Source organism: Natrix helvetica, assembly GCF_964273705.1.
Source record: "Natrix helvetica genome assembly, chromosome: 1".
In the NCBI taxonomy this organism is placed as follows: Eukaryota; Metazoa; Chordata; class Lepidosauria; order Squamata; family Natricidae; genus Natrix; species Natrix helvetica.
The window spans coordinates 26,759,478-26,773,189 of NC_138548.1; the positions used below are offsets into that span (position 1 = coordinate 26,759,478).

The 13,712-nt window shown below is 33.4% G+C and overlaps 1 protein-coding gene across 2 annotated transcripts in view; it reads left to right on the forward strand.

Moving 5' to 3' along the window:
- KLHDC1 (kelch domain containing 1) overlaps positions 1-13,471 on the forward strand; it is a 16,450-nt gene extending 2,979 nt beyond the window's left edge. For both annotated transcript variants that reach the window (XM_081937875.1, XM_081937874.1), the window contains exons 2-13: positions 1,165-1,235; positions 1,972-2,089; positions 3,505-3,623; positions 4,028-4,106; positions 4,220-4,303; positions 4,406-4,489; positions 5,249-5,307; positions 6,167-6,279; positions 7,226-7,298; positions 10,990-11,074; positions 11,948-12,000; positions 12,867-13,471. In XM_081937875.1, the coding sequence (XP_081794001.1) occupies positions 1,165-1,235; positions 1,972-2,089; positions 3,505-3,623; positions 4,028-4,106; positions 4,220-4,303; positions 4,406-4,489; positions 5,249-5,307; positions 6,167-6,279; positions 7,226-7,298; positions 10,990-11,074; positions 11,948-12,000; positions 12,867-13,026 (1,098 nt within the window). In that variant the 3' untranslated portion in view covers positions 13,027-13,471. The remainder of the gene's footprint in view (positions 1-1,164; positions 1,236-1,971; positions 2,090-3,504; positions 3,624-4,027; positions 4,107-4,219; positions 4,304-4,405; positions 4,490-5,248; positions 5,308-6,166; positions 6,280-7,225; positions 7,299-10,989; positions 11,075-11,947; positions 12,001-12,866) is intronic.
- The last annotated feature ends 241 nt before the right edge of the window (positions 13,472-13,712 follow it).

Genomic DNA, 13,712 nt, shown 5'->3' on the forward strand with positions numbered 1-13,712 from the left:
TGTAATCAAGAGTGAAGCAAGTGAGTACTGTGTGCTTCCATTGACTTGATTGGTTTCTATGCCAAATGGCTGGTTGGTCAAGACGATAACAATTAGTGCATCTTCAAGCAAATGAGAGTTTCAAATTATCTCAATCCCATTTGTAGATGAACACTATGATCATTGATGACATATCACATTTTTCTTTGTGACCATCAGTCGGAGCTGTCTTGACTTGGTCTCCTGTTTCAGGATAGCAGACAATGTAAACTTGTCCAGTTAATTTCAATTATTTTTAGTCTTCAGATATTGAGAATATAGCATGATGGGAGGAGATCTGAGGTCTATCATATGTTATTTAAGTGTTAACAGCCAGGATGTGACTGGCTTATAGATAAGGGAGATGATCAATATGGCTAGGTTGTGTTTTTCCCCATTTGTACAAGCTACTCATGACCAAACTATCAAGTCATCAGACTTTTCCTGCCCTTCAAGAAAAAGAAAATACAATCTCTATTTATTCCCCTAAATATATTGCCTTTATTATTATTGTAATTCATTGTAAAATAAAGGATTTCCTTTGCTGATTTCATGAGCATTATTTCATTAGAGTTAATTTGGAATAACGACATCTATTACCATCACTATTGGATTGTGGTATTCTAGAAATGGCAAAATATACAGGACCAATAATGATAATCGGTGTCATAAATGCAAAGCTTTCTATATTTATGGGATAAATGTCTTAGTTCTGCTGGGATTAGTTCTGCTGGGATATTGGCAATACTTGCACTGAGATTATAATAATTTTCAACAAATTCTTTATATACTACTTTTCTGTCAACATATATTTAAATCTTGCCAGCATAAATTATGGTATATATAATATACTACCAAGTACCTTTAAAATGTGCTAAGATCTGCAGTGTCACTTTCTATGCTTTCACTTTGCCACTTGAAATTTCCTTTCCAACAGAAGGCTAATGAATGGCACACTGAGTTATACATGTAATTGATAGTAAATGAAAGGAAAATAATGTGTGTGTTTTATGATTACTAAAACAATGCTCCAGCAGGCTAAGTTATCTATTATAGAGCTAGAAATTGAAATGGAAAGTATTCAGAAATTCATGTGGCTTTTTGAAAATAAGAATTATGTTAGAACTACTGTTTTTTTCTGCATAGTCTATTGAAGAAAATGAAGTTTATTTACCAAATGATGAACTTTGGATCTATGAAATTGACAGTGGATTATGGTAAGTTACATTATTTTACTGTACTGCTAATTTATCAGAAGATACTTTATATGAGAAACTTTATTTGTTGAAATTATTACTTTAGCTAAATAAGCTTTTCTTTCCTTGTTCTTTTAGTTAATTTAGGATTGAAAAAGAAATGTAGTGTTAAGGCTAGATTTCCATACCAGAATACATTGAAATATGACTAGCTAGTTCTAGGTCAGAGCAAGTATAATTTATGGTTCAGTATTTTGTGAAAATTCAGGTAACTTGATTAACTGGACAAACCAATTCTAGATTTCCTACATTGTATAAAAGAGCCCTGTTAATTTTTATGCGATTTTTATGCATTTGGAAATGGATATCAGTGATAATTCTTTCCCTTCTCAGAGGCTATTGTAACTAGAAGGTTCTGTTCTCATTTAGGAATGAGTCAGAAAGTATTGGACTAACCAGTAAGAACGTTGCTATTGTTTCTAGTGTATTTACCTCATTGTGATGATATAATTCCCCCAACCTACTTATACCTTACGTTGCCTGAAAATAATGACATGTAATGATCATACCTGGTGGGCATCAAGTTGGGGAATACTAATGTATACTGACTGGAAGAAAATGACATAGATTGAGGTAGATAACATTTTTCGGCAAAATTATTAAGTGTTATTTCAAAGTACTTAAAGTATTATTTCTTTTATCTGTTTCTCATACTCTGAGCAAAGTTAAAGTATATTCTGTATTGCCTGAATTGCAGGTCAATGCATCTAATGAAAGGAGAGTTACCTCCATCTATGTCTGGAAGCTGTGGAGCTTGCATTAATGGGAAGCTCTATATCTTTGGAGGATTTGATGAGAAAGGATACAGCAATCGGGTACTGGATTCCTTTCATTGTTAAAAACTTTCCCAACAAAATAAGAATTTTTTTTAAATGGTGAAAAATATGGTTCAATTTATTTAAAACTGAACTGTATATTTTTATATATTTATAATTATTCCATGTTTTTATGTATTAACCTTTTTGTGTTTCACATTTATGTTTTTATGATTCATTGTTGCAGCTATATTAAAACTTAAAAATATATAGTGGTAAGAATTTCTAATAATCAAGAAATGCAAAGAATAAGATCTGAATTTGGGATTTTTCAGAGATAGAGCTTATGAGACTAATCAGCACTCAGATAATAATTTTGAGATATCTAGGTGCTTGAATACCTCATATGGCATAGTTTATTTTTCATTGGACAGTAGAATCTTTTTCGTATATGACATAAATGCTGTATTGGAAATAAAAATCACACATCTCACAGAATGAATATATTTAGCATTGTTAATTCTTGTATGCTATATGTAAGTTCTACCAATATTAATTACATCTTGATATCACTTCCAGGTGAATGATGATCAACAGAACTACCGTATGATAGCAGTGGAACTTTATTGACAAATATGCTTAGGAGAGAGCCAGTGTAGTGTAGTAGTTAAGGCATCAGACACAACATCAGCTGGATGAACTTGGGCTGGTCACTCTTTTAGCCCTAGGAAGCAGGCAATGGCAAACCACTTCTGAAAAACCTTGTGAAGAAAACTGTAGAGACTTGTCCAGACAATCTAAGACGGGAATCAAAGTCGTAGTATCACATTGCCTTCATAGGATGCTTCACAATGTTTTTTCCCTTTGTGAAGCTGGGGTGGACATGGCCTGCACATGAAGCATCTGGCCCTGACGCCGCCAGTTTGACACCCCTGATCTAAGGATCAGACATGACTGAACGGAATAAAAAATATTTAGAAGCATCATAAAACATTTCTAAGGCTTTAACCTAAGGCCCTTTAAGGCCATCAGGTCTTCATACTTCAAATTAGAATATATTAGTTTGGGATATCTTGGTTTCACTAACATTATTTGAAAGACCAGTAACTTGTTTCTGTAGTCCATGCAGTGAGGAAAATTTAGTTTCCAATATCAGTTTTTTCTAAAAACAAAACAAAACATGGACATTACATTTGCAGCTAGTTTCATTTTAGTGAAACTACTAAGCATTTTCGTTACTAGAATTTGGCCTGAAAGGGAGCATCATTTCAAAAACAGATCATAATTTCACAATTAGAAAATGCCTGAATGTTGTTAGCACAAAAGCTTATTTAAATATTGGAATTAAGAGAATTTAATCCATTTCATTAAAATAGTAATGGTATATTGATTCTTCTATTCACTATCTTTTTCCATTAGCACTTATGTTTATAGAATAATATTGTGTATTTAAAGTATTTTAATTTCTTTTAAAGCTCTATCATGTTAATTTGCGAACAAAAAATGGAATTTATATATGGAAGCAAATCACAGACTTTAAAGGTCAGCCTCCTACACCACGTGACAAGCTTGCTTGCTGGGTGTATAAAGACAGGTAATTCTATAAATGATTTCATAAATGGGGAGGAAAGTGATGGCTAATGAAAAAATATCTAGTAATTTAATGGTTTGATAACATTTATCAGTGTGATATACTACTACAAACAACACTGACATAAATAAATAACAATAGACTAATATTTAGGATTTTTTAAAAGATAAAATGTTTTGAATATTGAATTTGTTTTTCTCGATATTGACAGTGCATTGCTGACAGAAAAGTAAAATACTTGGGATGTCTTTCTTATTTATGTAGAGTTAGAAATACATATAAAGCAAATAAACAGATTACTACAGGTGACATTTGAGAAGTCTTGTGGAAATGAAAGGGCAGAACTATAGTATTCTTAGGATTATTGCAGAGAAATTAATTAATAATTTTAATTCCAATTATTTCAGGTTAATCTACTTTGGTGGTTATGGCTGTAGGAAACAAAATGAGCTAAGTGACTGTTTTGATGTTCATGATGCATTTTGGGTAAGAAAAGATTTAATTCCAAGCAAAAAATAGAAGCTGATTTATTATTAGTGCTTTTATTGTGTTTCTTAAAATTATTATTACTACAACTTCTAATGTCTTACTTTTTTTAGGAAGGTCAAATATTCTGGGGATGGCACAATGATGTTCATGTTTTTGATACAAGTACTCAAACTTGGTATCAGCCAAAAATTAAAGTAAGCGTTGTACCTCTGTGTATAGACATATCCAGGTGCATTGGTGACACAACATATTTGTTGTAGGCAAATTCTGATTACTGTTATTTCTCTTGCTTGCAGCGTGGAATTGCACCTCAGCCTCGAGCAGCTCACTCATGTGCAGTCATAGGAAATACAGGCTATGTTTTTGGAGGACGGGTTTTGGTTTGTACTTAGTGCCCACTTATTTTTTTATGAGAAGGATGCTTTAGTGCATGAAAGGATATATATATAGTAGAAAGAGACTGTTAAAATGTTGATATGAGGCATTTTCTCCCTCACTTTTCCGCTGGCTATAGCTTGATTCCAAAATTTAGTCTTCAAAGACTTAAAAGGGCTTATTGAAGAATAGGGAAGTAGAATTTTCACTATATTAAATGAGACCGTTGTCCATTTAGCCTAATATTTTTACATGTAGAAGTGTCCAGCAGCTGTTAAATGGGTTAAAAGTGTTCCTGCTGCTCATTCAGGATAATGGCAGCAAATAATCATGCACCAGAAAAGGAAGGAGTATCTGTTTGAAAGGCTTCAACAGAGAAAGATGAAGCCCTTCAGTCCAAAACCAGAGATTCTAAAATACTTTACCTGTGTGTTCTGAAAAATACTGTAAATGGAATTTGACCACACATACATCTAGTCTAGTAATAATTAGTTGAGTTGGTGTGAATAGTCACTTGGTACTTTGTGCTGAATAGTTTAATTTGATTTGATTGAAAATCAAATCACATAATTCAAATGAACATAACAGAATGGAAATAGTAGGAGGGTAGTTACATAATAATACTATTTTTTTCTTCATGTTCTTGTTAACCATATATACATAATCTCAATTGATAGTAAATTTTCTTAAATGAGGAATTTGTAAACTGAAATTGATACTATATTTTATTTTAAAATAAAATGGATGTTGTATTTTTTAAATAGCAAACAAGGATGAATGATTTACATTCTCTGAATTTAGACACCTGGGTTTGGTCAGGAAAGTAAGTTTTTTTCTTTGATGTCATTTTTTTCTGTTGTATGTAAATACTCTAGTTAAATGCAATTTAGTTTTGAACATTTTCTTTGCTTTTTGATAATTGCTACTATTTCAAATTTAAAATTTATAGACGGATTTCTGCATATTATGTGGGTGAAATTTTCAGAGGATAAAAGACTAACTTAAATATAAATGCAAAAACACTTATATTTAAGGTTCCTCCCACACAATATCAAGGCTGATTTTGCTATGATCTATCCTTTTGCTGTTGTAGACTGCTTTAATTTAAAATAAAGGTTTTTTTAAATTTTAAATTGTAAAATTTAAAAGTAAAGAAAATATCTAGGTCAACCAAACATGATTTTATTAAACTGCAAGGATTTCTTAGATGAAGCTTCTAAGAATTTTTACAGAGAAATGATTTGTTTTTAGTTATATATTATATTGTTAGGCTGACAATTCATATTAACCAATATATATAGATTTAGTTGGATATGAGATGGGTGGCAAATAAATTTTCTAAATAAATATATAAATAAATGAAGAGAAACCTCTCTCTTTGTGTGTGTGTGTTACTTGTAAATTGCAGATTAGAAACTGGTGATTATAACATGGCCCCTTGCTTCCTGGTTTAGTTGAGTTGTCAACCGAAGAAGGCTCAGAGGAGGAGCTTAAATCCTAGTTGTTTTGAATCTGTAAAACTCAGTTTCAGCAGTTAATGAAATAAGCAATTTATATGGCATAAGCTGCCTTGGGAAATACTTCCTCACACACACACACACCCATGATGTAGTATTCATTAATTATTTGGGATTTGTTTGAATTATATAAGCAGTTGTGCTTTTGGTTGCTCTTCTACTTAGAATTGCTACAAATGGAGAAAAACCAAGAGACAGATCATGGCACACGTTGACTCCTGTGGCAGATGGGAAACTTTTCCTATTTGGTGGGCTGAGTTCAGACAATGTACCCTTAAGTAAGTAGCATTTGTCCTGAAATGTTGAGATTGTGGCTGGTATTTGAGTTACAGTGGCAATTGGGACTGGGATTGCCACCACTAAGGGATGCAATTATAAAGTACAAAGTCTGCATTGCTTGCCAATATCTGTCACAATTATTGTTGTAGTCCCAAGACGTACAGGTACTTAAGTGGGAAGAAGTAGAATCCCAGGTAGGGAGAATGAGTTGTAGGGAGGCAGGAAAGGGCTGGTGCAGGCTGTATGGGAGGCCAGACGAGGGTTGGCCCAGGCTATATGCAAGTCATGGGAAGCCAGGAGGAGGTCTGGAAGGGCCCACAGAGCCTGAACATGGCTTGTGATCTTCCCTGATAACTTCTCCATTGAGTTTGCTTATGGAAAGCTGCCAGGTAAGGTTGCAAATGGTGATTATACAACTGCGGCTCCCTGCAATGTTACACAGTAAGGGTGAGGCAGAAACATAAGTGCCTGGATCTCAATTAGTGTCCATTAGCAGCGTGACTTTGAACAGTGCCATTAATGTTCTCCTCAAACTGGTTTTCAGCAAACAAAAGGAGAAACCGGTAATAAACTGAGCTGCTTAATTAATCTAAACAGAATGACTTATAGTCCATGCAGAAAAGTCAAATGTTCTGAAATGAAGATTCAGGTCACTTAAAAGAGCGTAGATTGCTTTTTTTTAGGAAAATAGGTGATGCTACCCTTCCCAGCTACTTGTAAAACTGAGGTGAGCTAGGTGAAAAAAGGAAGAAAGGTACTGTAGTCAAAGAACAATGTAGAAACCTACTAAACTATGACCTGCTTCTCTTTTAAGTCCTGGTCAAGATAGCACTTGTTTTTCATGCTGAAAATCATTCACCTACATCACAAAACAATTTGTTACATGATTTCTTGTCATTTTTAAATAAAAGCAATAGCACTAATCTTTTTATCTCTTATTTTCAGGTGATGGTTGGATTTATGATGTTGCAACAAATGAATGGCAACAACTTACATATTTACCACAGACTAGACCTAGGTATAATATGCTAGTCACCTCCTGAAATTGAAGAACATATGACTTTGTAATTTTGAGAATTCAAATATAGATTTTGATCTAATGTTGAGGTATCCTTGGTGCTCTCTGAGCTTGGTTATTTTCTTGTAGACGTTTTATTACCCAAACTAGGTAACATCATCAGTGTAGTGATGATGTTACCTAGTTTGGGTAATGAAACATCTGCAAGAACGCAATCAAGCTCAGAGAGCACCAAGGACTCCTCAGTTCAATTCTGATCTACAAATATTCTCCTTTACTGATCTAATTTTGCCTTATAAGTAGAAAGGAACATCTATTCATGTAGTCATGGCTGACAGTTTCTCCAGGCTCCCATTTTCCCAGTCATAGGCTGCTTGTCATATCTATTTACTGTTTCAAAGAGTCCTATAGCCCTCAGAAGTCATTTTGCATGGTATTGTAATGGGAATAAAAAACAGGAAAGCTGTGTAACAATTCAAATTTATTTATAATTCACATGATTCAACTCATTAACTTAAAAACATGACTTAAATTGCATAGTACAAATTCTAATTTTATCATTTTAGCAGATTTGACTGCTTAAATACTTCCTATAGCTATCAGTAAAGTTGTTAAAAATAATTTTAGTTTTGATAATGTAAAAAAGTCTCATATCATAGTTTCACCTGCAGAATCTTCACTTAAACGTATCCCATGCTGTTTTCTCTGTTTTCTCCATGCTTAATAATGCAATCCTAAAATAGCTTCAAGCTGGGGTCCGTTGAAGCCAGTGCAGGCCTCCATAAAATTGTGTTAAGTTTTTAAAACTGGATTGATGCTTCTCTGAAAGCAGGAAAAAGCTGCTTTATTCAACCTGTGGAGGTCAGGAACTAATGGTCCTTTACATGCACTTCTCTATCCTAGTGGGCAAAAGCCTAAATAAGTCTGCCATTATCAGAAAAACCCCGTAAATCATAAGGATACTTATTTGGTTTTCAGGCTTCCTTTCTAGTGCATTTATTTGAGGAAAGTGGCACAGGAATTTCTACAAATATTGCTTCATAGTACCTGAAGTTAGGAAAGCAAATATTGCCCCCTTAGCCTATCTTTTCAAAAATATGTGTATGAGAAGGAAACACATAAGTACAGAAGTAAGATCATACACCCATGTTATATCTGTATGTCCATAGTCACTATTTAGTCATAAGAGTAAAAATAACTACAAGTAGTCCTAAGATAGTAGTGGTAATTGGGACTGAATGCTCTATTTTTAAGCAGTGGTCCTATGTCAAAAAGTTTGCACTGCTTAGCGCCACTTCCAGCAGTTCCATTTGTTGTCATTAAGCAAGAACAATGCAGGTCACTAAGTGAGGGCTTCAAGTGATCCAGACTTGTGACTTCCTGCCAGCTTCTCCATTGGCCTTGGTTGTTGGTACCGGAAGCTGGCAGGAAAGGCAGCAAATGAATAAGAGACCTTGTCCTTTTGACCTCTGAAAATTTTTCATTTTATAGTAAGATTGTTAAATATAATTTGAATTCTGTTATTTTACAATGCTTTTATATTTTGTAGATTTTAGATAATTATATTTGTTATATTGACATTTGTATTTTTTGCTCTGATAATATGAAGATTATGAAGAGAGATAAGTTCTCTTCAGAACTTCATAATTTAATATTGAATGTAACAGTACAATTCACCAAAATATTATTTTTATTGGGGAAAGGGAAACCAGTATACAAAAACTTAATAGTATTAATCTATACTTATCCATTAACATTACAACAAACAAGCTGATAAATATTGCTCCCTTATCCTGCTATTCAAATAAGAATACTAAAGATCAGATTTACAACATCTGACTTTTGAGGGGTAATTTTTTACCTTATGTACCTTATTATGTACTACGAATCTCCCATTTTCTGGTTTAGATGCTAGCCCTGTTAGCTATGTGTACAATTCAGTTATAATGTGGTATATATGAATTAAAAGAGATACTGTAGTTTTTGACAAGGTTTTGTTTAAACAGATGATGTTAATTTAGTTGATTAATAATGCAAATAACATGCTTTATTAGAATATCTAGGTGCTAAGTTAGAGCAGCTGTGAGAGGACATAAACTCTGTCAGTCAATAGAAAAAGCCTCAGGTTTCAAGCTAGGAGTCAAGGCCCAGAGTGAAGGCAGGAAAGGCATTCCAGTGTTCTGCGATGATCGAGTCCAGGCCAGAGTTTTCCTAATGCAGATAAGACAGAGGCAGAGCTATCAACAGGTATGAGGAAGAGAACAGGTGGGATACAGTTTAGTGTAAGGAGAATGGTATATAATTGCTGAAATAAATGAAGTAAGGTGTTTTACAGTAATCTTGCACATACAGTATTTTCTACATAAATAAAAGGGAACTAATCTCACAATCCTATTACCCAGTGAGTTTCATCTGTTAATTTAATTTCCAGAAAATGACTTCACACACAGTGAAGCTGTCCTAACACAGTTATTGCAGTGATCCTATACAAATGAGTTGCATTCTCAACAGTCTATAATCTGTGTCTATTTATTTATAATGAAAATTTCTATGCCACCAAACACATAATTCTGGCAGTTTAACATATCCAAACAGTGGGGGCACATGTGGGGGGCCCAAAAGCAATGCCACACATCAGTTTGTTTACTTTGCACTAGTGTGTGCAAAATAACACCCACCTTTTGTAGGATGCAAAGGAAGAATGGGAGAAAGAATGCCCTATTTACTTTGGTTCCCAATCATGTTCATGGTTCATAGTGAAGCAAAAAGATGGAACTATTACAGCTCAGGTAATACTCGTAGGAAACTGCATGTCTTTTTAGTCAAATAGATCTCATCTCTGTTCTTGCCTGTTTCCTTGATTTTTTAAAAAAGAAAGACACATCACACTTCCAACGTGTTATTAACACACCTATTTCCTTTCTACTCAACCCACTGCCAGCCTATATAGTGATAGAAAACAATGTTGGTCCATATGATTTATTTCTCCAGTTAATGCAGGCAGACAATTAATGTTAAAGAAGATTATACTAAAGAAAGAAGAGATGATCCTAATCCAGCAGCATTTTCGCAGCTTTCATGCCTTGTAAAAAGAAATACAAATTCTAATGAAAAATGACTAGAGTTGCCTTAAATTAATGCAATGACTGGAAAAATAAAATCTTTCAGATAGCTGAGTTTCTAAGTGATACCATCTTGAATACTCATACTTTGGTATTCATGCCAACATATTTCAGGATATTATGGCTTATGAATATCAAAAGATTTTTTACATATTTTCATGATTAGTATAAGACAAGTTTAAATTGTACTTAGATAAATATTATATAATCTATTTTATAGAGACAGAATAAGCTGTTTTGATATTTAAACCTGTCTCATCAGTGCAATTTTTAAGCTTGGATCAAATGCATTACTATTTTTTTAAATTCTTCCTGTTCTTGTTAAGAAATTAAATCCGCTAATAGTAAACAGGAAAACATCAGTAAAATTGAAATTTCTTCATTCAATACTAACATTCAAAATATTCTAAAGAATTGAGTAATCACTCCAAGACAATATAGGTATTATATGTTGGAGATTAAGTAAAAGGTCCTGTAATGTTGATATAATATGCACCTCAGAACATGTAAGTAAATGCTTCTCAAAAATCATTTATTTGAGCATTCATTCTAAGTATAATACATTTTAGGTTATGGCATACAGCCTGTGCTGGCAAAGAAGGTGAAGTATTAGTCTTTGGAGGAAGTAAAGATGATTTGCATTTCCTGGATAGGGTAAGTACCTTAAAATATCTAATTGTTTTTTATATATTTTAAAGAAAATGCACATTCCGCATTTTTATGGCAGAATAAGGAGAGAAGATAATTTGGAATCAGTTTTGTTTCTTCCTAATGATAGTGGCATTGGAAAACCCAAAAAATAGCTTGCTTTAGATGTTAATATCCCACCTTTATTTTTGTATAGTCTGGCTTCCATCAATGCCTTAAGGGATGATCTAGCACTCAATCACTTTTTCTGCCCTGAATAAGCCAGAGCAAGATTCCACTTTGTTTTAACATCCCCTCCCTAGCTTCAAAGATTGGGAGTAAAATTTGATACTTGTTATTTTTTAACACTGGAGCCTTGGGAACAATATATTTTGGGCTGGATGAGGGTGAAAAAACAATAGAATTCTCTGGAGGGAAAACTCTAGGATTTGCGACTCAGCATATATTTGTTTCCATCAGTAGGATAACGCTACAAAAAGTGAACAAAACAGGATCTGAATTGATGTGGCAGGAGCCAGTAACAACAACAAAAAAATGATTAATTCCAGCTGGATACTGTGGTGGGGGGAAAACAATCAGAAAAACATTCCCCAGCGCATTTCTAAGGGAGAATCAGTTTTGCAACAGTTTGAAATGTGTCAGGCTGCTCTATTTTTAATCCTTCTTTCACTTGGTCACATGACATAGGCTAGATAGGTCTACTATTAAGAATTTCAAAAGAATTCCAGAAGCCACACCACCATGCTTGTTTTGATTTGCTGCATTTTTTGGTTTAACAACAGGCAGCTTTGACACTTTTAAATTGTGTATATTGCTTTCTATACTTTTGTAGGAAAGAGAACTGCACATATTTGAAATCATTGTTTTTCTCTTTCTTAGGGACATTGCAGTGATTTATTGATTTTTCAAACGCAACCATATTCGCTACTCAGGTGAGTTGAAAAAACCCATAACTAATAATATTGTAACACCTCCGGAATAGTATACTTCAGCAAATATTAATAACAACTATTACAGGAATAATTATCCTGATACAACAACTCCAGTGTGCAGAGCCATTTAAAGGACCTCTGGCATGTGGAAACCTAAATATGTAACAGCCACGATGCTTTTTCAAGAGGCATCTGGACTTTCTGGTTTTTCTTTGAAGATGTTTCACTTCTCATTGAAGAAGCTTCTTCAGCTCTGACTGGATGGTGGGGAATGGAAGGATTTATATACCAGCTGTCTAAAAGGAATATAAAAACTTCCATTCCTCATCATCCAGTCAAAGCTGAAGAAGCTTCTTGGATGAGAACCGAAACGTCTTCAAAGAGAAACCAGAAAATCCAGTTGCCTCTTGAAAAAGCATCTTTGGGACAATCATGACCTGGACGACAGAATCTCCATAGACATTTAAATATGTAACAGTTGTCCTATTGTTTTGGGAGTCAAGTAATGCTGTGTACACATGAGGGCTGTTTTTCATTAGTGAAAGGATATTTTTTTCTTATAGAAATTTTTAATACATTTTGCATTTTTAATATAAACTCTCTTGTGTCATTCTTATATGGCAGCTGCTTAAGAGAAATCCATAATCTGTTATTCAAGCAAATCATAGATAGAATGATGTTTCAGTAAAATCCTAATAAAGAATAGATTATTTTCAGTAATAGTTGTCTAATGAAAGAGCTGAGGTATTAAGATTGGGAACATTGCTGTGGGAGTGCATATTGCCATACTTAGATGCTTTAACTAGTTTACTACTATGTAATTTATAGAAAGCAAAACTTGATAACCTTCATACTGTTTCTTTTAGATTGAGTCTTGATTGTATTGGTAAAAATGCTGTCCTCTTGGAGAAACAAATACCATGGTTGCCATCTAGACTTCTGGAAGAAGTTATGGATAAGATAACTTTTTGGGTTGCTGTTAATCATCGTCAGAAAAAAAAAGCCAAAGCAGAAGACCACGAGTAGATTAATGTCCTTTAAACAACAGTTCCATTATCATTTTAAAACAAACAACACTGACCATTATTGGTAAATTGTTTGAACTAAATTCTACATTTCTGGATGCACAAGAAAACTTTCAAAGGTTATCAGTGTCATAACAGCTCCAGTTCAAGGAGCTGAAGATTAAAAATATTCTTGGACTTAAGAGCAATTTGATCCAATTATTGTTATTAAAGATAATGGGGTTCTAAGCAATGAAAATGGTGTTTGGCCATATTAGGTAGTTTACCTTGTGCTGATATTTGAAAAGGATATTTTTTTTAAAAAACAAGTTGAATTGTGTTTAAAAAATTGTACAAACTCAAAATCCTTTCACAATGTTTTGACAAAGTTGCCTATTCTGTTGATTGTATTTTCTTTGTATTTAACAGTTGAAAATATGTCCTTAATTTATTGTAAAAAGTGTTTATAAAATACTGTTTTCTATTCCTTTTGAGTTTGTGATTAACACTTGTCGAGTCTGAATGTTATTTACTGAACATCCTTTAGTCTCTTGCATTGTGCCATTTTGAACAAAGCCTTAAAAATAGTTCTACCCCTAAAATTTAATTATAGCAATAATTAAGCTCATATAAAGCTAAAACATTTCAGTAGATTATGGCATATAAAATACTCTTTATATCACAATGTCATATATCCCTTTAAGGAGA